General features: G+C 44.8%; 1 protein-coding gene and 1 long non-coding RNA gene across 4 annotated transcripts in view; one reads left to right on the top strand and one right to left on the bottom strand.

The window, feature by feature from the left end:
- Positions 1 to 25,092, bottom strand: part of LHFPL3 (LHFPL tetraspan subfamily member 3) — a 601,760-nt gene that overhangs the window by 33,440 nt on the left and 543,228 nt on the right. The window contains exon 3 of one of the 2 annotated variants that reach the window (XM_060414675.1): positions 10,658 to 10,705. The exons of the other annotated variant lie outside the window; for it this stretch is intronic. Within the exon in view, the coding sequence (XP_060270658.1) occupies positions 10,689 to 10,705 (17 nt within the window). The 3' untranslated portion in view covers positions 10,658 to 10,688. The remainder of the gene's footprint in view (positions 1 to 10,657; positions 10,706 to 25,092) is intronic. 2 annotated transcript variants of the gene reach the window in all.
- Positions 1,164 to 24,094, top strand: LOC132659683 (uncharacterized). Of its 2 annotated transcripts, none has more exons than XR_009600400.1 (3): positions 1,164 to 10,601; positions 11,772 to 16,412; positions 21,858 to 24,094. It is a non-coding gene; the product is annotated as an uncharacterized LOC132659683 (long non-coding RNA). The 2 variants fall into 2 exon arrangements; XR_009600399.1 differs by having other exon boundaries at positions 1,164 to 12,200; positions 16,279 to 16,412; positions 21,858 to 22,000.

Raw genomic sequence — 25,092 nt, 5'->3', positions numbered from 1 at the left:
AAGAGATGTGAAGAGAGGAAGCTGGAATTTTCATCTCCATATCCACTGGACTTGGAAACTTCCCCTAATCACCTCCCTAGAAGGTCTTTCTTCCTCTGGAGAGCCCTTAGGACACGGCCAGAGGACCTGTCTCAGGTACTTTGATCATTTCAGTTCTTTCTGAACGCTCAAGGAGTGTTCTCTAGGCTTGCTTTAAATGTGGTGTCTACCGCTGAAATCAGTACTGCAGACCTGGTTCAAATACTGTTAAATGGGGGACACTCCCTTCCTCGCTCTAGACATTTTATCTTTTACAGCCTGAGATTCCATCAGCTTTTTTTCCCTCACAGTATTGTTGCCCAGCGGCCCTGCCATTTAACTAAATCCCCGTGGTTTTCCTCCATATAGCTCTTGACTTAGGACCTCTCTGACTGTGTGGTTGAATGGTGAGAACCATGGTCAGGTCCTTATATTGACCTCTGTTGAATTTCATGCTGTTAGAGCCAACCTGTCAAAATCTTTTGGATCCATATACTGTTATTCAGCAATATGACATTCCACACAGCTTACAGTCATCAAAATCATAGAGGCAAAGAGTAGAATGGTGGTTCCCAGGGGCTGGGGCAGGGGAGAGAGAATAGGGAGTTGAAAGAAAAAGAACTCAGGAGGAAGAGGAATCTCTGGGATAGAAATAGGATGGATTCAGGGGTGAGGGGATAAAAAGTGTGCCAGTAAAGATCTGAGATGGACAGGAGGGGATCTGAGGTTGTTATTGGATGAGCATCATGCCAGCAGAAGGGCTGGTTGGGTCCACCGAGGGTGGAGGTGTATTTTGAACCTGAGCAAAGGGGAAGCAGTTTGGAGTCATTTCAGGAAGGAAAATGTGAAGGACCAATAGGGAGCAGATGAAGGAGGTCCCCATGGGAGATGGATGAGTGCTCAGGGGTGGTTTGTCTTGGGTCTTTCTCCAGCAATGCTTGGCTACCTAGGAACAGAGGTGGGGAAAGCAGATGGGGTGTTGGTGGTGATCCTGCATGCGGGGTTCTCAATGTGGGGGAAGAAGCTTTGGGTGCTGACAAGGTCTGAGGAGGGCAGGGCAAGACATGCTCTCTGTCTACAGTTAAGTTTAGGAGGAGAGGTCTCTAGATGCAGCTTTGCTTTCAGGAACCAAATTGTGAGGGGTGGGTGGGAGGCTTGTGAATTGTAGTTTGCTGTAAGAGCCTGCCCCAGGTCAGGGACTTGAGCCCCGAGGGCTGCTTTGCCCCCAGGAAGCCCCCACAGGAACACGTTAATGTAAGAGGGGTGAGAAAAAGTCTTACAGATTGGTTAGGGTGGTTTGGGGTGAAAAACATCTGCAATGCTTATTTTCAGGGCCAGTTTAAAGGGTCTCTAAGATACTTTCATGGTTTTCCTATTGACAGTGAGATAGCCTGGTTTGTATTCAGTCTTCACAGCAGGCTGGGACATGGCTAGAATTTGCCAACTTATTTTAAGTAGACTTTAACTGCCACAGAAGCTGCTACACAGTAATGATTGCAAACCACATGCACCATTTCTTTCCTGCAGACCCTTCAGTCAGAAAATCTCCCTGCTGTTCCCAGGCATAGCTTTGCTCTTTGTTTTTAGGGATGACAATGAGGGGGCCAGTTTTGGGAGCCAAGTAAATTTTTATCAGTATTCAGGAGGAAGGAAAATGATGGACTTTAACACACTGAAAGATGTAAAAATTACATTTATCTTACATTTATCTTTTTGCATAACAAAGAGGCTTCAGTTCCAAATTTACTGCCCCCAGGAGCAGTTTTGCTTGAGTAAGAACAGCTAAACTGGCAATTATTCTGACATCACACTAATGCAAGGGAGCTGGAAGCTCTGTCCCCTGAGAGAATTTTAGGAAGGCAAGCCACGCAGCTCAATGGGCTCAAAGCTGCTCAAGGAAGTTGGGGGTTCTGAGTTTTAACTCTGGCCTTTCTATATGATTCAACATTTTGGTAACTGGGAACTTCTTGACAAACGATGATTCATTTTGTATCCCCAGAGCCTGGCATGCGCTGGTGCTTCATGGGTTTAATACACACCAAATCACCATTGGAATAGAAACTGGGGGGCCACATGGTGGTACACGCTTCACAGCATCACCTCCTAGTTTCTGCGTTATTAGGAAAAGGAAAACAACCACGATGGTTGGAGTAGTGGTGAAGAAGAGCCTGTGTTCTGGAAGTAGACTGTTGAGAGTGAATCCATGTTCAACTGTCGACTCGTCAGACAGCTCCACTGAGCTACCTTCATCTGTAAAGTAGGACAATATACTTGTGCCTACTTCACAGATGATTTTTTAAGAAATGAGAGAATACAGGCAAAGCCTCTGGCATATGGCAAATCACAACAATGTAAGGGAGTGGGAGTCTTTTAGCCATTATCATGGTTACATTTTTCTCTGATCCTCCTAAAGACTGACTTCTCAATCCTGGCTTGCACCCTGAGGTTTTCCTAAGTACACCAAACCTGCAGGATGTCCCTGTTCAGAGAGAAGGCATGAGGATCTGTTAACTCACAGAAGCCGGCACCACGCCCAAGTCACAGTACTTCCTCAGTTGGTGCTTACTGAGAGGACGAATGTTGAAAGAAACCTGCCCTTGACTTCCGGAAACTACAGTGAGTTGCTCAGCTGTGATCAATTCTTTGCGACCCCATGGACTGTAGTCTGCCAGGCTCCTCCATCCATGGGATTCTCCAGGCAAGAATACTGAAGTGGATTGCCATTTCCTTCTCCAGGGGATCTTCGCGACCCAGTGATCGAAACTGGGTCTCCCACATTGCAGGCAGACGCTTTACCATCTGAGCCACCAGGGAAGTCTCCTAGTTAACTAAGAAATGCCCAAAGAATCAGAATTGGTAGATCTGGGCAGAACGCAGGCCATAGGATTTTAAACCAGTTCCCCCAGTGGTTCTGACACAATACTTTAGGGCAGCCTAAAGGCCTCCTCTGAGAAACTCCAGGGGTTACTTAATGTGATTTGTGCTGATGTTCTTTTACCTTTCGGTTGCTTTCTTTCTTCAGTGAGTGAAAGAGTGAAAGAAATGAAATCCCCTTCAGTCATGTATTGGGTTGGGAAGGTCTGAGCCAGGCAAATTCTGGGGCTCAGAACTTGAGCCCTAGGAGTTGGGTGGTACAAGCACGGACATGCTTAAAGGGTTTGCTACAAAGATCTAGAGTTGTGTGGACATCGTCTGGCTGGAAAACCTCCAGAAGGGCTATTCTTTCGATTGTTAAGCTAGAAGTCTATCTGTTCCTCGGTCTGACATTTCAGGATGATTGAATTTTCCACTTCAGAATTAAAGGAAGAAATACTCTGCAATGCCATTATAAATAATTCAAAATCCAAGAGGGTTTATGACCTGCAGTCACACTCCAAGTCCAGGAAGGATGCGTCTAGATCAGCAATATATGTATATTACTAGGAAATAAATGCTAGGCTCATCAGTCTGTAGGGGAGACATGTCTGTGTATTTCTATGGTTTGTCTAAGGAATTACACTTTGCCAGAGTCTGGCTACTACCTTTCACCTCCAGTTGAGGTCACCAGTCTGTTTTATTACCACATGGTGCTACAAGGTACCACTCTGCCTTCCCCACTAATCTCTTGTTGTAGATGTTGCCTTGAACTGGTCTTAAGATTCAATTATTAATCAGAACTAATTTAACAGGCTGTTGATGCCAGGAATGAAATTTTTTAAATTTGCAAAGCTGGGATAAGCTGATCAAGGAGAATGGTATGATTTCACAGGAAATACATATTAAGCTTCCCATGACTGCCTAAAGAGCTTACCAGAGTTCATGGGAATGCAGAGAAAGCTGTGTTTGGGTGGATAGTTACTGGTCCACAGAGAGTAATTAGGATGAATTTGTAAACATAGCAGGCCTCAGTTTAGCCAAAATTTTCTTAACCTGTAAGGATCACGATGCTACTACATTCTTTAAAAAAGTCTTGTTTAAAATGTAGCACCACAGATTTTACTTAGACAAATGGTACTCCAGAGATATTTTCTGCACTGAAATATGTTTTATTTCCTTATATCATACCAAAGTGGTGAGGTGTTATAATCTTATTATCTTTGAGGCACCAGACTTCAGACAGGAGGCTGATAAATGACCTAAATCATTTGCCATATACTGGAAGTACAGAGGAATCTGTGTTACGTGTGAGAAGCTTTTTGAAGACATTTTCTCATCAGTTAATGAACTGATCTCACCCCAGAACTCTCACACTGCCCTGCGCTTATCTGAGGTTACCTAGGAATGTGATGGGTGCTCATCTAAATGCAAGAATCTCTGTTTTTTTCATTTTTATATTTCCTCCTTTTTTTCCGCCTGTAGATGAATGTTGACAAAGGCTGAAATTGCTTTTAGTCATAGATTGGGACCTCCCTGTCCGCTGCCGCCAGGATTAGAATCTGCTCTGTAACACTGTGTAAGCTCTAAGTGATCATGTGCGAGTCAGGAGGGACTGTGAGCTGCACCATTTGCAGGCTCAGTGTTAGATGAAAATCGTTCAAAAAGCAGAAAAAAGTGCCATTCAAGATATTAAAATACAAAGTTGTTTCATTTTTTTTTCCTGTGGTTGCTCTCTCTTGCCTCTTCATGTTAATTTCCACTCTTTCTTTTTGCTTATTGGTAATAGACGTGTAACATAAAATTTGCCACTTAACCTTTTTTTTTTTTACATTTACACATTCCATGTACATCTTTTTTTTTTTTTTCTCCATGTACATCTTAAGCAATACAGTTCAGCTGTATTAAATACATTCCCATTGTTGAGCAACCACCACTGGCCATGGTGCTTTTTACTTCCAATTTAATGTCCCTCTGAGTAAATAAAAATTAAAAATTTAAACAGCATGAATTTTACCACGTGTTTTTACATCGTGCAACGCTAGTTTTAAATGCAAATGTCAGAGCATTTTACTTATTTGTGCAATCACTTAAATCACACAAATAAATTTTGTCCCTGGGGGGTACCTTAAGCTGGCCAGAAAAAGTAAATACAGACAGATTCAGGAAGAGTGGGAAGGAAGAGAGGGTTCCCCAGGCACAGAGTGGGCTCCAGAGAGTGGCTGGGTTGGGCCTCTGGCTTGGGGACACTTCAGAGCCTCACTGGCACACAGGAGCCCTGTCCTGCATGCTTCTCATGCCTGATGGCTGTTCCCTCTCTCGCTAGCTGATGGTCACACTGTTCCCTGGCTTGGGGAAGGCCTTGGGGTTCTCCCCTTCCCATCATGGGATACACGGGTGGGAATCGCCAGCCCTCAGCAGATGGGTGGACCCCCCCCCCCCCCACCCCGGGTACTGCGACCTCTGCACTAGGTAATGGGTCAGGGCGGGCAACAGGTTCTTCTCTCACTGAGTCGCGGCCTCCTATCCACTGTCCACCAGACATGCTGCAGCAGGACCCGGTTTCAAGATGGGGCTGCAGAGCATTAAGCCCCAAGCATGGGGCCCTTCTGAGCCTGGGACCCTGTGGGACTGCACTGGTCGTGCACTCATAGTGCCCCAGGTACAGAAGCAAGAACAAGGAAGCAAGAGGAGGCTCGGCGCTACCCACCTGCGAGGCCGGCTCCACCCATCCCAACTAGCAAATGGGGTCCTTCCTGACCCAGGGACAGCCCTGGGAAGAGCAGAATTATTCTCTGGACAAAAGCTTTCTCTTCTCTTTACTACTGCCCTGTTTGCAGCATTTTCCCCTTTTCTTCTTCCTCTTGCTTCCTGCCGACTTAAGCCTGGTGCTTTTACCAGACCCCAGGGCTGGGGACAGTGTGGGTTGCACTCCTTCTGAACACAGAGTTTAAAATTCGACACTGTTTGTGGCTTCTTTTTGAATTTTCCTTTGCTGCTCTTCCCTTCCTTGCTTCCCTGCTGTCTCCCTCTGTCTGAGCGAGGGGAGACGGGAGATCTGTCTTTTAATTATGCTTTACAGTAAATTAAGGTGACATTCCCTGCCTGGCAGGATGCCTGTGGTTTCAGCAGTTAATCCTGGTGAGGCTCTTGGGGCCCCTGGGGTGGGGTGGAGGAGCTGCTTTTCAGGACTATGGGAGGCCCAACAAGAAGAGGAGAGGGGAGAAAAAGCTGGAGAAATTCACAGAAGCACAGAAAACACAGGAAAGGAAGCAGGAGGAAATGGGTGAGGGAAGAAGATGGAAAGAAAGTGTCAACAAAGGAAGGGAGGAAAGGAGGAGGAGGGAAGGAAGAAAGGGAGCGAGCATTTTTGCCTGCTCTACCCACGTGGTTTGAAAGACTAGAGGCTTGACCTGGTAAAGATGCTGCCCCAAGCAGACACACTCGTGCACACAAGCCTCTCGACAAGGACTGAGAATCCTGGGTGGAGACAAGAAATGTCAGTACATCTCTCGCTCTGTCCTTGTCAGATTCTTGAAACTGTGAGTGCTTAGGGGTCCTGAAATGTGCTTAAGAGTCTTCTCAGAGCACAGCCCAGTGAATTAGCACCCCATGAAGGTGTGGGTGCTTGGCAGAGAAGCGGGGTGGGGGGCAGTGTGTGTTTAAATGGGAATGTTCAATGGGATAGAAGAACACTGGCCAATTCCGCCCCCCTCTGGATCTCCCAATAGGGCCCAGAGCTGTGATGAGAAGACCTGGGACTTTTCATTCACAAGAATCTTCACAACAAATGAACTCTATTCTCTAGAGTGATCAATGCAGGTGCCTAGAAGCCAACTGCACTCATAACCTCAAGTCTTGAAAATTCTTTCCTCCTAACAGTATTAACATGAACCAAAGTCTTGGGCCTCACTGAGAAAGTACCACTAAATCTTGAATTGTTCAAGAAGGAAAAGAAAAGGGCAACTTGCTATCTGATGGGCTCACAGCCAAGATGGCACACAGCTTCTTGGTCGAATCTGACACAGCACCCAGAGATCCAGACCCGCAAGGATCTGCAGGCCTCCTGCTCCTGCTGTTCCCTCAGTAACTAGTGTCTCTTTCCAGAGGGAGGGCTCATGTTGTACTATGATACAGGCCCCACCGAGATCTTCCTCACAGCTGCAGCAACACCTCACCTGCCAAGGGAGAACTCCGTCAAAGACCCGGAGTATCTGATAGGGTTACCGAGGTTTTTCTCACGACCGGGGAAATACGAGAACACTATTTAAGGGAGGAAGCTAACCTGTGCTGGTGAAGCTGGCCCTGCTCTTTTTAGAACAGACTTCCTCAACACGGTGGTGTGTGGATCTCTCCCATCAGAATTATACAGAATGATGGCTTATGAATCATCTTTCTGCATCCTCACCACAGAACTACTAAATCCCTGTGGGTGAGGGGGTCAGCATCCACATTTAAATAAGCTGAGAGTTTGCCATCACTTATATACTGATGTTTGTGAATCACTACTTTTAGCGGGGGACCTCAAACCAGGGCAAGTCTCACTGTCACCTGGAAGCCTGAAAGATACAGGTGGCTGGACCCCTCTCACAGAGTTTCTGATTCAGTAGGTCCAGGGTGGGGCCTGAGCATCTGCATTTCTATCAAGTTTCTGGGTGATGCTGACACTGCTGGTCTGGGGACCACACTTTGGAAACCACTGGGTTAGAACAATTAAAAACAATTTAGCCTTGTGTCAGTCAGGTGTAACCTACTTACTGCTCCCGGGAAGCCCTGAGGAAGTGTGGGAGGCGGTGGCGGGCTGGTGTTCTGCCCCTTTTGGAGCTGAATGTCTGGGGAACCAGTACAGGGTCTCCTGACCCTCAAGCCAGGTGGGTCAACACTGGGACCCCGGGGGACAAACGTGGGTCGGTACATGTGCCGGTCAGATGCCCTTCAGGCTCTTGGGAACTCAGTTTGGTTTCAGGTGGGGTTACGGTATTGTCTTAGGGCAAGTCTTGAAGGGTCCCGCAGATCCCAGAACTAAGCTGGGATAACCAGAGGCAGACATGAAGGCAAAATCATCATCACCATAGTAGTAGCCATCTGGGCATGTTCCCACGCCAACAGGCCTCCACGGAGCACCAAAGTCGTGCCTGGCTGTGTTTTGGGGCTGTCCACAGGGTCTGACGTTCTCCCCTCCCACCACAGTCTCCTGTAGTTACCAGTATGGCCACTAGAGGGCTCAGCAGGACAATGATTATCCCGAAGGGGCCGGGAAGAAGCTGGAAGAGGCCTGAAACACAGGCCTGAATTTCCAAAAGCTGCCCCCTCCCATTGACAAAGTCTACTGGCATTTTTCAACCTTATGTGAAGTGCCGTGCAAATGTAGCTTTAAGAGTCCTTTAGAGCAACCCTTCCAGCCAGGTTTGCTGCCTACAAAGCCCCTACTCCACCAAAATGCTGGAGCTGAAATTCTGTCCCGGTAGTGCTTTTCAAGGTCACAGCTCTTTGCAGTTCTCCATTTTGTCCAGCAGCATTGAGAACCTAAGACATGCACTGGAAGTTATCCACTTCTGTATTTCCACCTCCTTGTCCTGTTCTTCCCACCCAACTCAAAATCAGCATCAGATACAGGGAAGACGGCTGCAGACCTGATACACTATCTTGGAAATAATTGCGTGTTAATCCAGACTGGATCTATGGAAACCAAAATGGGCCAAATGTTAAATCAGTGATGATCCTTTGCTTTTTAAAAAAGATTCATCATAAAATGCCTTGGATTTACCATGGAAAAAGAAATCTATTAACATGACACAGCACATTTGGTTAATCTCTGTATTTCTAATTTTACATAAACAAGGAGTGTATCTGAAAACTCTTCTGGAAGTTTGCACACGTGGGTCTCTACACTTGCCTTAGGTGGCTTTCAGATTATGTTCGGACAGCCTCAGTGACTTCCCTGGGCCCATTAGTTCATTAAGCAATACACTAAAAGGAGAGAATGTGACTTAATTCAGCTACTGAGTGTCCTTAAGTTCCAGAGCTCTAGTCACCGCTGTCTTGGAAAGAAGTGGATACCAGCTAGATAACCTCAGACTACAGAAATCAGCATAACTGGGATGACTAAACCTGGGGTCAGCCACGTCCACCTATGATGTGGTAGGTCTGTGTGGGGAGGGCAGGCTATTTGCCTTTCTCCTGCATCTTGTCCCTCCTGCCCCCATCATTCCTCACTTAACAGCAGAGACTCACAGGGCTTTTGCTCCTCTGGGCTGTCTCTTTGCACATAGCCCAACTATAACTTTCTCCATAATCCTACAGTGAGAAATAAATACTGCTGGGAGGAAGCTGCATGGAAACAGCTGAGTTAGAAGCAAACTTATCATTTACTTTTTTGAAACTGGCTGTTGTCAAAGTCATTTTATAGATGAGGAGCCCAAGGTCCAGAGAGGCAGTGTAACTCTCCCAAGCTCATCCAGACATGTAGTGGCAGAGCCAGGATTGGGACCTAGGGTCCTTTCTTGGGATGAAATCAAAGTGACTCCTTCACTTCATTCATTTCCTGGTTGTGTACAGGTTCTCTCCCAAAGAGAAATCAGCTGGGGGCAGCACATTAATAGGTGCTTTGATGAAAAGAGAACTGAGTTGCAATACAGGCTCTGCCCCATTTGGCCAGGTTGCTTTCCCACAGTCATCTGTGAATTAAGGGTTCTGGAGTGAAGCATTCATCTCTAAAGGACCCTTAAGCTCCACAATTCTTTGTGTGTCTAAATGATGGGTAGGGGTCCCAACACTGCAGGGGGAATAAGGGCTTAGTCACATCTCATGAAAGTCCCTGCAATTTCCAATTCTTGTCACCATGACAAGTAACTTATAAAGTTTCCTTCTACCCAATTCCCTTTCAACACACATTTGAAACTTCAGGGAGACTGAGAACAGGAAGTTCCATCCCTGAAGTCACAGTCAGGTGGGGAGGCTGTACAGGAAGTCAGGACTCTGTGTCAGGCGCAGATTCCTTCTCCCCAACTTACTTATTTGGTCAATCTAGTTTATCACATTGAGTTCACTCAAAGTGGAAATACGGTTTATGTAGACTCAAGGAACACCAAAAGGGAATGCGTGTGTGTACAGCGAGAGGCCAATATAATCCATATGCGGCTTAAGCACCATTCTCCTTTCTCGTTCATAATCACGTTTGTTCGATACATGTATATGTGTCCACCATATACACAGGTACAGAGAAAACAAGAAACGAATGAGGAGATTTCCACTTTTCTCCATAGCTCATTTTAACCCTGTTGCATGGTATTTATTTTCACATGGCATTCACACCTGCGAAGACTCACAGAGCAATTATCTGTTTAGGCTGGTGGCCCCAGAAGAACACCGCACAGCAAAGAGGCGCTGGTGACCACTGCCTGCGTGAGGAGCCTACGCACGTTTTCACTCGGTGGAGTAGAATGCTGCCTTGAGAATGTGGACGCACGCCCAGAATCCTAAAAGCTGACAATATGAGGGCTCATTGTCAGAGAACAATAACCAAACGCTTTCCCCAGGCGTCCCCAGCTCCTTCCCAGGGAGGTGCCAGGCTGACAGCGGCAGTTCTCTGGGGATTGTGGGAGAGAAATACAAATACGGAATCAGGAACAAAGACAGGAGCTCTATGGCTTAAAAGTGATGGTTCATGCGGCCCCACTGCCAAGCGGCGGAAGCGGGAATCAGAACAGCGGAGGAAGCATGCGGGGATGGTAGGCAGAAGCGCGCGAAACACAGCCGGACCCACGGCAGCCATGCTCACACTTACATGGCGTAGTCTCACACTACCTTAGTGCGCTTTAAGCATTTCCATCATCTGAGCGTTTAGGAGGGAAAAACAGAATGGTTAAAGGTACAATAAATTAAGAGCTCGCACTTTTATTTTTAAAGGTTAAAAATAACAGTGTCATTCCTGGCCATTCCATTCCCAGTGTGAAGAGAGACGCATGTGACGATTCATAGTGGTGAGAAACACAGTTCTGAGAGCCTGAGTTTAGTTTCATATCTTGGTTTTGCCACTTGCAGCTGTGTGACTCCATGCCTCAGTTTCCTCATCTGTAAAATGGGTCTAATAGTGACACTTACCTCATAAGACTGTGGTAAGGATGGAATAAATTAACACATGTGAAATACCTAAACAGCTCTATTCAATGCTAAGCATCATTTAAGTATTAGTTATCACTGTTGTTATTTTGATCTTTGGCTTCCTCAGGCAATACCACCCAGATTAGATGATTAAAACTTTACAGAAAGCTAATGACTCAGTAAGAATTTCAGATGCTCAATAAGAAAAACAATTAAAGAAATAGAAAACATTTAGGAGAAAAAAAGAGACAAAGTTAGAAACGCACAGGTTGAGCAATAGTTTGTATGGTATTATAATTCTTTGAGGGCATTGTCTCAAATGCCAAAGCAATTCAGAGTTGCTTTTTAAGAAAGATAAATAAAAATTAACAGCACACACACAGACGGATTAGAGCCCTGAGGCCTGGTTCACGTTGGACAACCCCAGGCTACGTACACATCTCCAGGCGGTGGTCTTCAGGCTGCTGGCATCGCACATGCTTGAAAAGACCCTGATGCCGGGAGGGACTGGGGGCAGGAGGAGGAGGGGACGACAGAGGATGAGATGGCTGGATGGCATCACGGACTCGATGGACGTGAGCCTGAGTGAACTCCGGGAGATGGTGATGCACAGGGAGGCCTGGCGTGCTGCGATTCGTGGGGTCGCAGAGAGTCGGACACGACTGAGCAACTGAACTGAACTGAACCTTGTTTCTGCCCCGTGCCTCACAACACCAGCGACCAGTGCGAGGACAGGGGTGGGCCCTGAGCACCAGGTCACACAGAAGGACACACATCTCTCTTCTGTTCTTTTCCAGATCTCTTCTGTCCACTTTGACCTCACTGGCAGGATACTGTGGTCAAGGAAAGTATGAGGCCTTAGCCTGAAAGGAACCTGCAAGTGGCGTGCTCTGAGGAGGACCACACTGCCTTCACTGATGACACTGTGTCCCTGAGTGGACAGAACTAGTGTCCTGCTAGTTCTTTACCTGCCTCCACAGCGAATTCCCTCCTCCACCGCCATCGCCTAGTGCTGCATCTGCTTACAGAGACAGGTCTTATTTAAAACCATGGCAGATGGCCATGAGGCACGTGAAAAGATGCGAGAAATGCAAATCAGAACTACAATGAGGTATCGCCTCACACTAGTCAGAATGGCCATCATCAAAAAGTCTCCAAACAACAAATGCTGGCGGGGGCATGGAGAAGAGGGAGGCCTTCTGCACTGTTGCTGGGAATGTAAACTGGTAAGAGCCACTATGGAGACAACAGGGAGGTTCCTTCAAAAACTAAAAACAGAGCTGCCATATGATCCTGCAATCCCACTCCTGGGTATATATCTGGAGCAAAACATGGTTTAAAAGGATACATGCACTCTTACGTTCACAGTGGTGCTGTTTACAGTAGGCAAGACACGAAGCAACCTAAACATCTACTGACAGATAAAATGGGTAAAGAAGATATGGTGCACGTATATAGTGGAATACTACTCAGCCATTAAAAGGAATGAAATAATGCCATCTTCAGCAACACAGAGGACCTGGAGATTATCATACTAGGTGACATCAGACAGTGAAAGACAAGTATCATATGATATCACTTACATGCAGAATCTTAAACAAATGATACAAACAAATTTACAAAATAGAAACAGATTCACAGACTTAGAGAACAAACTTATGATTATCAGTGGGGGATGGGTAGGGGGGAGGGTTAGACTGAGAGTTTGGGATTGACCATGTACACATTGCTATATTTAAAACAGACAGGACTTCCTGGGTGGTCTAGTGGTTAAGAATCCACCTGCCAATGTAGGGGGTATATGTTCAATCCCTAGTCTGGGAAGATTCCACATGGTGTGAGCCAGCTAAGCCCATGCACAACTACTGAGCTCTAGAGTCCATGAGTCATAACTATTGAGCCCGTGCACCGCAACCACTGACGCCCGTGTGCCCCAGAGCCTGAGCTCTGCAACGAGAGGCCACTGCAATGAGAAGTCCACGCACCACAGCTAGAGAGCAGCCTTTGCTTGCCACAGTTGGAGACAGTCCATGTGGAGCAAGGAAGATCCAGCGCAACCAAAAACAAATTAACTAATTTAAAAGTAAAATAAAATAGATAACCAACAAGGGCCTATTATATAGCACAGGGAACTCTAGTCAATATCCTGTAATAACCTAAATGGGAAAAGAAAAAGAATCAGTTCAGTTCAGTTGCTTAGTTGTGTCCGACTCTTTATGACCCCATGAATCGCAGCACGCCAGGCCTCCCTGTCCATCACCAACTCCTGGAGTTCACTCAGACTCACATCCATCGAGTCAGTCATGCCATCACAGCCATCTCATCCTCTGTTGTCCCCTTCTCCTCCTGCCCCCAATCCCTCCCAGCATTAGAGTCTTTTCCAATGAGTCAACTCTTCGCATGAGGTGGCCAAAGTACTGGAGTTTCAGCTTTAGCATCATTCCTTCCAAAGAAATCCCAGGGCTGATCTCCTTCAGAATGGACTGGTTGGATCTCCTTGCAGTCCAAGGGACTCTCAAGAGTCTTCTCCAACACCACAGTTCAAAAGCATCAATTCTTCGGCGCTCAGCCTTCTTCACAGTCCAACTCTCACATCCATACATGACCACTGGAAAAACCATAGCCTTGACTAGACAGACTTTAGTCGGCAAAGAAATGTCTCTGCTTTTGAATATGCTATCTAGGTTGGTCATAGATACATGTATATGTATAACTGAATCACTCTGCTGTACACTTGAAACACAACCTTGTTTTTTTTAGGACCATCTTATTTAACACAACATTCTCAATCAACTATACTCCACTATGAAATAAAAATTAAAAAAAAAACAACAGGTGGCATTCCATGAACCCAGAGTAATGGCTATCCTGTCCTTCTGACCCAGGGACACCTGATTCCTTCCCCTCTGACACCTCGCATCTTCTGCTTTCCGTTTCACCCTCTCCTGACTTCTCTTGTCTGGTAGTTACCTGACTATGTCACTTCTTATTCATCACTGGTCTGAGAAAGTCTCCAGGGTGGAAGCTGGAGGCCTCTCCCCTGTTACTCTCAGTTCCCTCACGCCCTTTCTCACTTTCAAAGGCAGGAAGGATTGTGTTGGCATTCAATGGGATGTGACCATTTGGAGGAAGCAATGTGATTCTTTAAAGCTGGAACATTCGGCACTAGAAATATCATTTCTAATGAAAAATTAAAAGCAACATTGAAGTCTTCAGCTGCTCAAACACAGAAGGGAAGAATGACAAGGAAGATGCCAGGGACTGTTCAGTACCCTGGCTTAACTGACCTTTGCCAGAAAGGGTGGGTCATAGGCTTCCTGGGCAGGAAGCATACTCACCCCTGGAACACAGATCCCACCATGGTTCTCAGCTTCCACAGGAGTGCATTCTCCCACCATGCACTGTGTGTGTGTCTCTGTGTGTGTGTGGTGTGTGTATGTGTGTCCAACCACAGACTGCTGTGCTCTGAGAAGGCCTCTGCTCCACTGGTATTCTTTGGTGTAAATATAACCCCAGCTGCCAGTTGGGCTGTAGGCTCCTAAAGGCTGGGCCTGGGTTCTTTCTCAGGCAGCCTCTCTCACTCTGTCAAGCACAGCAGACCCCCACTGCAGGGATGTGTCAGGGTTGCTGGTGACTGCAGTTTTATTTGCCTGGCAGGGAAGCTAGCTTCTTAAATACACACTCTTAGATCTTTCCCAATCACAGGTACTGCTTCAAGGACAAAGAATACAGAGCCTGGGCTCCGGAACACACAGAGAGACCCTGATGTGCCCAACACCTCTTTGAAGGGATGCTTCTTATGTCACACGGAAAGTTGCTCTGGCAAAATTACAAACGGAGAATGAGGAAGTGAATATTTAGGGGAGCAGAGGGATTTCTAACCAGAAAAAGCAGGTCTAATGGATTGATACTTGCAGCAATGGAGTCATTTAAATAGAATTACTAAGCAATTAGCCAAATTTCCCTGGTGGCTCAGATGGTAAAGCGTCTGCCTGCAGTGTGGGAGACTTGGGTTCGATCCCTGGGTTGGGAAGATCCCCTGGAGAAGGAAATGGCAACCCACTCCAGTATTCTTGGCTTCTGGAGAATCCCATGGACAGAGGAGCCTGGTGGGTTACAGTCCACGGGGTCGCAGAGAGTCGGACACGACTGAGCAACTTCACTTTCACTATAACTGGAATGGGGACTACACGATGATTTCAAAAGGAACCAGTTGAAATAAGTCTCTCTTTTGCCTTGGCGGGCTTTCACTCCATGCTGACCAGAAGGGTGTTATTTTAACAGAAGAGAGAGAGGCAGTCACATTTTTCTTGCTAATGGATCAAGCAATGCCATGAATCTCAGAGGAACAGTGATCCCATCAGACCATGGGACCACATCTGGAAGGCTGGAGTCCTCGGTGCAGGAAGGACAGCTGTGGCGTTGTCATTCTACATGGGGTGAAGTTTAGGGAAGGGACTGCAGGGACTTCTAAATCCTGCTCTGGATCCCACAGCCCAGTGCTTGCCTCCCAAGGTACGACAGGTATTTCCAGGTATAAGTTTCCAGGCTAAGTTTTAGTGGGTAGCCAACGTAAGAAAAGGTCAAAAAAATGGGTTCTATTGCTGGCTGAGGAGCTGATGCCAGAGTAATCTTTAGAGTCTTTTGATGCTCTGTGCTGTGGCTTGGCTGCACAGATCTCAAGGGAAACCTCTTCTGGATCCCTCTGAACTCTAAGAATGACCCCACAGACGGCAGGTATGATATTGCAATCATGGCTGAGGCAGTGGGGCATACTTTATGTGCATCCTCCGTAAGAGTGGGAGAGGGCTTCTTAGAGAAAAGGGATTGCGTCACCTCTACCAAAAGGCAGCAGCAGCTTGGTGGTCCCAGGTCCATGTGTGGCCAGCATGCTCTTCTCTTTGCTCGAGAGGCAGACAGGCCTTGTATACTGCCACTGCTCCTATGCGGCACCTTTGTTCTGAGAGCTCCCTAAATGTGTGTCACTGGCAGAGTGGAAGATCAACCAGCAGGCTGAGAGTCCACTCATGAAGCGATTTTAATATCTATAGTACTCAAAACATAAAAGCAGACTCAGTTTTTGTGTTTCCATTTGATTTACTCACACTTGAATGAATATCTGTCCCATTCACTGGAAACTTTACAGAAACCAGCCCAAATGTCCCTCTGAGTATTTCTTTTATATCTGGGTGATTTACACTGAGTCCTTGGAGTTTGGGTTCTATAGTTTAATTTCCCACTTCCTAGGTGGTAGCAGATAATAGATGGAAGGCTGAGTATTGACTGATTTTTTTTTCCCTTCAGATGCATCACCTCCTGAGCCTTTGGTGCTCTGTGGTAGAATATAACAATGAAAAGATCAGAAGTGAAAGGGAGCCCTAGCATTTCAGCTGAGAGGCCTTTCATAGAAGACATATGAGACGACGCTGCAATTTATTGTGAGTATCAAGGAAATCTAGGCTGGATGTGACCTTGGTCATTAATTATCCAGTCCCCTGCTTCATTTTTCAGATGAGGAAACAAAAGCTCAGAGAGGACAAGTCAAAGCCAATTGGGAGAGTCAGGGTGAGAGGCAGAGCCCCTGACTAGTGATCCAGAACCACCCCACCCACCACACTGCTTCCCATTTGCAATAGAAAAGTACAAAGATATCCATCAGGGAATATAATAGGAATATTATGTCCAGCTTGCCTTCTGAGTTTGGGAAGATTTAACCTCTTCACAAGCATGCTATGGAGAAGGCAATGGCAAACCACTCCAGTACTCTTGCCTGGAAAATCCCATGGACGGAGGAGCCTGGTAGACTGCAGTCCCTGGGGTTGCGAGGAGTCAGACATGACTGAAGCGAGTTAGCAGCAGCAGCAGCAAGCAAGCTAAGGGCAAAGTTAGAAAACTGCTTTAACTCCTCCAACAAAATACAAATCAAAGGGTTTGTGTGGTCTGCCACTAGGCCACTGAGCCCCGAATTTGAATAAACTATGGACTTCTTTAAAGGAAAATAATTCTATAGGACCTATGGTAAATTTTCTTAATCAGCACTTGAGAAACAGTTACATAAGAAAGCTGAAGTCTCATTTTTTTAATAAGATTTTCAACTGAGAAGTCTCACTGAAAAAAGACAATTTTTATCTTTATAATCGGTAAAACAAAAGCAGAAAACCTAAACGTCCACATTAAACTCCAAGACCCCCATCTCTCTGCAAGCATACGTGTCTGAAATCTGATTTGAGACATACTGTCCTAGCTTAGAACTCACCACTGCTCTCCTGTCTGGCCCGTGAGTAAACTTCTGTTTACATCCCTCCCATCTTTGTTCCTTTGGTAGCTACTTCTTTTGTACAGAATGAATTTTTTTTTCTGGCTCACATTTTTGCAATGGAGCCTGTGTGTCCTGTATTCCTGTTTTCTCTTCACTCTCTCTCTCTCTTTCTGAATCTGGGGTCATTTTCTGATTTTCCTAATATTTGATTTAGATGAAAATTCAGCATGTTCTATTTTTGTGGAATGGAATTTTTAATGGAAATGCTGGTTTTCTAAGGTGAAACAGATGCAGGTTTCGAATCTGCCATCTAGGAAGCATCAGTCTCTGTCTGGATTTCAGCAATGAAGTTGCATTGGTTAAAATGCATTTAAACACCTCAGCTGACCTTGTACAGTAGTTAAATTCCTTGTTTTACAACCTTACCAATTTAACATTGCCATCCTGTCCTCCCTCCGGGGTGACAGGTGGCTAAAAACACATTTAGATTTTCTGCTGAGGGGGAATTTCTCTTTCCTTGACAATCTTTCTATGCTCCATGTCTCATAGACAACTTGGAATTTGCCAGGGAGCTCCCCTTGGGAATGCCTCTTTGCTTCCTATCTCCATTTGTCTATCCTGGGTCAGAAATTTCTTTTTTTGTTAAGAATTCATTTCCCAGTGGAAATGTTAGCATGGTAGAGTTTCTTCTAGGTTTTTACAGTATTGTTGTTTTTGCTTTGGATTTTATAGAAATGGAATGTGTCCTAGCTCTACATTATTTTGGCTTAAAAAAAAAAAGGAAGGATGTTTCTTTCTACTGTACTTGCACATTCCAATATGGACTGCAAGGAGATCAAACCAGTCAATTCTAAAGGAAATCAGCCTGAGTATTCATCAGAAAGACTGATATTGAAGCTCCAATACTTCAGCCACTTGATGTGAAGAGCCAGTTCATTGGAAAAGACTCTGAAGCTGGGAAAGATTGAAGGCAAAAGGAGAAGGAAGTGACAGAGGGTGAGATGGTTAGACAGCAGCACCAACTCAGAGGACTTGAACTTGAGCAAACTCTGGGAGATAGTGAAGGACAGGGAAGCCTGGCATGCTGCAGTCCACGGGGTCGCAAAGAGTCAGACACGGCTTAGGGACTGAACAACAGCAACAAATGGCTAGATACAGGATGCTATTTATATTTAACTTAATTAAAATAAAAACAATTAAAAATTTAGTTCCTCAGTCTCTCTAGCTACGTTCCAAATGCTCAGAAGCCACATGTGTCTAGTCTAGGATACTGCACTGGACAGAGCAGACAGAAAACATTTCCATTATTGTTCTATGGGGCAGTCCTGCTCTACATTTCTTAAGCTCTCATAAAACTTTAGTGTAAGCTGTGTACTATGTGATCGAAGTCTAATTCTGAAAAAGACACAATGAAACATAAGTATGTAAGTATGTAACTCCATCTTCCATGAAAACCCACCTGTAAAAGTGTTGAGGATAATTATTTATTTTTACTAAGCAGTATAGTTGAAGTCTGGATGTCTTTATGTTCAAGTCAGCCACATAAAGCCTCATCATTTAATTTCAATTCTAAGAAGATCAGCCTTTATTTAAATGAAAAGATAGAACTGACTTTCTCTAAACGGAGATGTGTGTATGCAGAGGTGGGGATGGTGGAAGTGTTTGGTGAAACGTATCAGAAATACCTGGAAACTTGTATCAACTTAGACATTTCCTCTCCTACCCATCTAGGATGAGGATTTGTTGGGGGAGAGGAGGTGCTGCACTTGGAACTTCTGTAGTTTGAAAAAATTCATCAAGTGGTTCTCATGCTTCTCCTCATTCCATCCTTCTAGTTGGGAACCACTGCTCCCCGAAATGGTTAAACTAGTTGGGGAGACATGCCTAATCAGAGAATATCAAGGAAAATTTATGTAAATCAAGTATGTAAGTCTTTATATAGGTTGTATTAGAGTTCTCTAGAAAAGCCAAACCAATGGGAGATAGATACATGGCGTAACTGATGATAAGAACTGATTCATGTAATTATGGAAGCTGAGGAGTCCCATGATCTGCTGTCTGCAGCCTGGAGAACCAGGAAACCCAGTCGTGTAATTCAGTCCAAGTCCAAACGCCCGAGAACCAGGGGAGCTGATGGTGTTAAGTCCCAGTCTAGGTCTGAAGGCTGAGAATCAGGCATGCTAACGATGCAGGAAGAGATGGACATTCCATCTAAAGCAAGAGAGAAAATCTGCCCTTCCTCCAACTTTGTGTTCTATTCAGACTTTCAACAGATTGGATGATGCCCACTCACACTGGTGAGGGTAATCTTTTTTAACTCAGTCTACTCTGTTCTGGAAATATCCTCACAGACACACCCAGAAATGACGTCTTACCAGCAATCTGGGCATCTCTTAGCCCAGTAAAGTTGATCATAAAATTAATGGTCATATGGGTGGTTCCAGTTATACGGACAGTCTCATGGAACATTCTGCATAACATAAGTAGAGTGAGTGAAGCTTTCTGGTGAGCAAGGTTATAGTGCTTCTCCAAAGCAGTGTGAGTGATAACCGAAGGGAAGTCAGCAGAGCATTAAACATTTATTCATTCAACAATCACCTACTGAGCATCTAATAATCTCTGTCAAACATCTTGACATGTATATTGTGAATATGATTAAGTAATAAACAAGGGATGATGCTGCAGTGTGTCAGCTAAATTTCTGTGTAGGTTTTAAAGTCAGCCTGGATTTAAAGCTGGTATGCTCTAGCCGTGATCTCAGGTAAATTAATTAACTTTTTTCCCCAAGGTTCAGTTTCTTGCATTCAATTGGAGATAATAGTAGTGTTTACAAATGGGGTTATTATGGGAATTGAATAATATACCTTACATAGTCAACATTCAGTAAAATTTAGTGACTACAGTATTATTAAAGAGTATATAGTTTAGTAAGGAAGATAAACTCACTTGATCTGTACACTTCAGGGCAGAGATGCCTGGTTCAACTGATATGAAATGGTGGTAAAGAAGACAAAGGTATAGGTTTAATCCCTGTGTGGGCCAATCAGCTGTGTGGCAGACCAGATGTCCCTGCCTTAAGTCTTGCCATCTCACAAATGTGGGCTTCTGGAAATCAAGATGATGGTATATGGACAATTAGATGTGAGAGCTGAGAATGATCCAAGATGGAGCCAGTTCAAGTTCCTTTCTTCAGAGATGAGCAGACTAAGGTTCAGAGTCAGAGTATTTTGTCAAACTTTAAACATAATCCCTTGGTATTCCTGATTCCCTGCCCAGTGTTCATTGTATACATATTGATAGTTCCCAAAAGGAAGAGAAATCTTTATCACCATGAAATATTAGGAAAGATGCTTATCTTACTATCACTGGGTTGTGTGTTTTTTTCCCAGACACTTTGCATTAGCTCCAGAATCCAGACACCACACTGAGTACAATTTTGATTTGTCCTCAGAAGTACACTGACATTCTATGAGACATCACTCCTAGGAGGGTCTCCATGCAGACTCACAATCTATGATGGCCAAGTTCTTGGGATCCAGTTTGGGGAACACTGCAAAGGTCAACCTGGTTCATCACTGGTCAGCAGGGGTAAACCTTCAGTTCTTTCCAGAATACTGGAATAACTGTGACTACACAGTGAACTAATGAAAAACAAGGTGCAGGAAGGCAGAATCTGATCTTCATGCTCACTACAGCCCTGATACTAGCTTTCTTGTTTTTAATTCTCAGGGTAGTCAACTTCCTGCTTTCAGTCAGTCAGTTCAGTCGCTCAGTCGTGTCTGACTCTTTGCCACCCCATGGACTGCAGCACACCAGGCTTCCCTGTCTATCACCAACTCCTAGAGCTTGCTCAAACTCATGTCCATCGAGTTGGTGATCCCATGCAACCGTCTCATCTTCCTGTCATCCCCTTCTCCTCCTGCCTTCAGTCTTTCCCAGCATCAGGGTCTTTTCCAAGGACTCAGTTCTTCGCATCAGGTGGCCAAAGTATTGGAGCTTCAGCAACAGTCCTTCCAATGAATGTTCAGGACTGATTTCCTTTAGGATTGACCGGTTTGATCTCCTTTCAGTCCAAGGGACTCTCAAAAGTCTTCTCCAACACCACAGTTCAAAACTTGCTTTCATTTTGTCACCTCCTGAAAGCATAAATGATGAAAGAACCATTGGCTTTTCAGAATGTGATAGCCTCTTGGTCTGCTGAGTACTTCTTCCTGTGTGGCTGTAGGGGTTATCTTCTCTCAAAGACAAGAATTATTTCAGCGAAGAGGGCCAGCCATGCACAGCGACAGTAAAGAGAGGCATAGGACAGCCAGGATGCACCTTTAAAAATTTAAGTCAGATTATGCCACTCCCAGTTTACAGTCACCCAGTGGCTCCCATCATACCCGGAATAAAATCCAAACTCCTTTCCCTGGCTTATAAAACCTTTGGATCTGGCCCTTGCTTACCTTAAGGCTTTATTTCACATCACTCTCCCTCTCACAAAGTACTGTCCAAGCTGACCTTTCTGCTTCTCATTCCCATCTTTGGATCTTTGACCTTGCTCCTCTCACTGCCTTGAAGTCTTTCTCACGACTGTTGTTGGGTCTCTTCAGATTTTGACTTAAATGTCACATCCTCAAAGGCTCTTCCTGAACGACCAGCCCAGGGGAGCTGCTTGGTTGCTGTCTACCATACTGTGAGTGTATGCAGTCATTGAGTTGTGTCTGACTCTGCAGCCCTTTGTACTGTAGCTTGCCAGTTTCCTCTGCCCATGGAATGGAATTTTCCAGGTAAGAAAACGAATCGGTTGCCAATTCACATCTCCTGTGTCTCCTGCATTGGCGGGCAGATCCTTTACCACTTATCACCTAGTTTAAAAGACAGTCAGGGTGTACCTTTAAAAGTTTAAGTCAGATTATATCACTCTCAGTTTACAGTCATCAAATAGCTCCCATTCCCTGGGAAAGGAAATGGCAATCCACTCCAGTATTCTTGCCTGGAAAATCCCATGGACAGAGGAGCCTGTCAGGCCACAGTCCATGGGGTCGCAAAGAGCTGGACATGACTGAGTGACTGAACACACAAAATAGCTCCCATTACGGCTTGTTCAAAATTGGGAAAGGAGTATGTCAAGGCTGTATATTGTCACCCTACTTATTTAACTTATATGCAGAGTACATCATGTGAAATGCTGGGCTGGATGAATCACAAACTGGAATCAAGATCGCCGGGAGAAATATCAATAATCTCAGGTATGCAGATGATATCACCCTTATGGCAGAAAGCAAAGAGGAACTAAAGAGCCTTTTGAGGAAGGTTAAAGAGAAGAGCGAAAAAGCTGGCTTAAAATTCAACATTCAAAAAAAGAAAGGTCATGGCATCCAGACCCATCACTTCATGGCAAATAGATCGGGAGACAATGGAAACAGTGACAGACTTAAATTTCTTGGGCTCCAAAATCACTGCAGATGGTGACTGCAGCCATGAAATTAAAAGACACTTCCTCTTTGGAAGTAAAGCTCTGACAAACCTAGACAGCATATTAAAAAGCAGAGACATTACTTTGCGAACAAAGGTCTGTATAGTCAAAGCTATGGGTTTTCCAGGAGTCATGTACAAAGGTGAGAGCTGGACAATAAAAAAGGCTAAGCACCGAAGAACTGATGCAGCTGAAGAACTGATGCCTTCAAACTGTGGTACTGGAGAAGACTCTTAAGAGTCCTTTGGACATCAAGGAGATCAAACCAGTCAATCCTAAAGGAAGTCAGTTCTGAATATTCACTGGAAGGACTGATGCTGAAGTTAAATCTCCAATACTTTGGCCACCTAAAGTGAAGAGCTGATTCATTGGAAAAGACCCTGATGCTGGGAAAGACTGAAGGCAGGAGGAGAAGGGGATGACGGAGGACAAGATGGTTGGATGGCATCACTGACTTGATGGACATGAGTTTGAGCAAACTCTGGGAAATAGTGAAGGACAGGGAAGCCTGCTGTGCTGCAGTCCACGGGGTTGCAGAGAGTCAGACATGCAGAGAGTCAACAAAAACAACCTAGTTTAAATTCTCTATGTAGCACGTTTCACTCTGACATCTTCTTGCTTCTTAAATTTAAAGTCTGTCTCTCTCCAGTAGAAAACAAACTGTAAGAGAAGTGGGATTTTTGTCTACCTTGTTCGCTACTTTATCTCCATCTTCTAGAATTGTGCTGATACATAGTAGGTGCTCAGTAGGTGTTTACTGACTGAAATGAATGGGTGAACAAGCGACAGTTGTTTGAGGATCATAGCTCATCTCAGCTTTCTTGTTGGTGCTATTTGTGCCTACAGTGAATTTCCTAGGTTGTGGATATTGGCTGCCTAGATGCAAAGTGGGAAGCACCCTGAAGAGCAAATCTAAAGCTCACTCTTACCAGCAAAACACACAGCAAATGTTGGTTGACCGAATAATACTCAATGAGTGCTTACTCTGTATCTGATCATAGGGTCTTTATGAGCACTCATTCATTTCATCACAATAAATCAATCAGACAGGCACTATTCTCATTTCCATTATAATGTGAGGATCAGTAAACTGAGGTCCTTACAGTTAAATATATCACCCATGGCCACACAGATAGTAAATGGAAAGGTCAAGATTTGAACGCAGGACATCTGACTCCAGAGACAACACTGCTAACTGTTACAGAAAATTCACAAAGGAACACACACAAGTGAAGAGAATGCAAGGGGTGAATGAATGGCAAAAAGAAAATGCCAGAGAATTAGAACTAATACTTGTTCAATGCATACAAATCTGGCTGATAACTGTCTTCCACCTGCATCAAAATAAAAAGTATCCCTACCTCTCCAAGGCTACGATGGCCTTTAGTGGTTTGGGAACATCTGGGGAGATGTACAGACATCTCAGCAGTATGGAGATCTATTAAAGGAATTCAGTGGGCACGACCCACCCAAACCATCATGTAACTGAAGCTGCCTTCTCAGCATCCAGACCTGAGCGGGTCATGCTGGATGGATTGTGCACATGCATGTTGATTAACTAATCATTGTTACCTTGGGAGCCTGTCGGCTAGCTTTTGGCCCTAAGTCTTCCTTCTGTCCCCTTTCTTCATGCAAGAGTTTGTCTCTACTGGACAATGGCAACTGCCACATCTTTCTGTCACCTGGACTTGCCATCTTGATCCCTCCTGAGCAGCCAGACCCCACTGACGTCTACTAGGCCCAGACATGTAATTTAGGAAGCAAATGATGCTACAAAATATTTAAGGTCAAATAACAAAAGCACTGGAGTTGTCCAAGGGCATCTGGGAGATACAGGAGAGAAAGAGAGAGAATGAGAGAGAGATGAGGATTCAGAAGGAGTTTGTGGTTCAGCCCAGACTGAATCCAGAGACAGGAAAGTCCTCCTGAGGATTTAGTTATTCTCACCATCTGGTCTGACCTTTGTATCAAGTAGAAATACTGAACAGAAAGCTCCTAAGATAAGGTGGTGAGCTATGACAGGGAAAGAGCTTTTTGAGGTAGATGAAAAGTATTCTAAGTGAGAAATGACAGAGTAAAAGAAATGCTTTAGGACTCAATTTTCTGGGTTAAATATGCTTTACAGAAGTATTACTCTGTGACACATTTGGACAGAATGAACATTGGTTATGAAGAAAATTATTCTCTCCTCAGATATATGTACTCAAGCCCTATGAATCAGAGTCATTGAGTAGCTGGGAGCAAAATTTGGTCCTTTGCAGCTACCTGTTTTTTTTTTGTTGTTGTTGTTGTTGTTCAGTAGAGAATGCAACACCATGAGCACCAATATCACCCCATAGGATGATGGACAATGCAACCAATTTTAGATTTTCCATCATGAAAGGCCTATGACAGTTTG

Source organism: Ovis aries, chromosome 4 (assembly GCF_016772045.2).
Source record: "Ovis aries strain OAR_USU_Benz2616 breed Rambouillet chromosome 4, ARS-UI_Ramb_v3.0, whole genome shotgun sequence".
Lineage (NCBI taxonomy): Eukaryota > Metazoa > Chordata > Mammalia > Artiodactyla > Bovidae > Ovis > Ovis aries.
The sequence above is the reverse complement of the archived record's forward strand: the minus strand, read 5'-3'. Positions and strand labels throughout refer to the sequence as shown.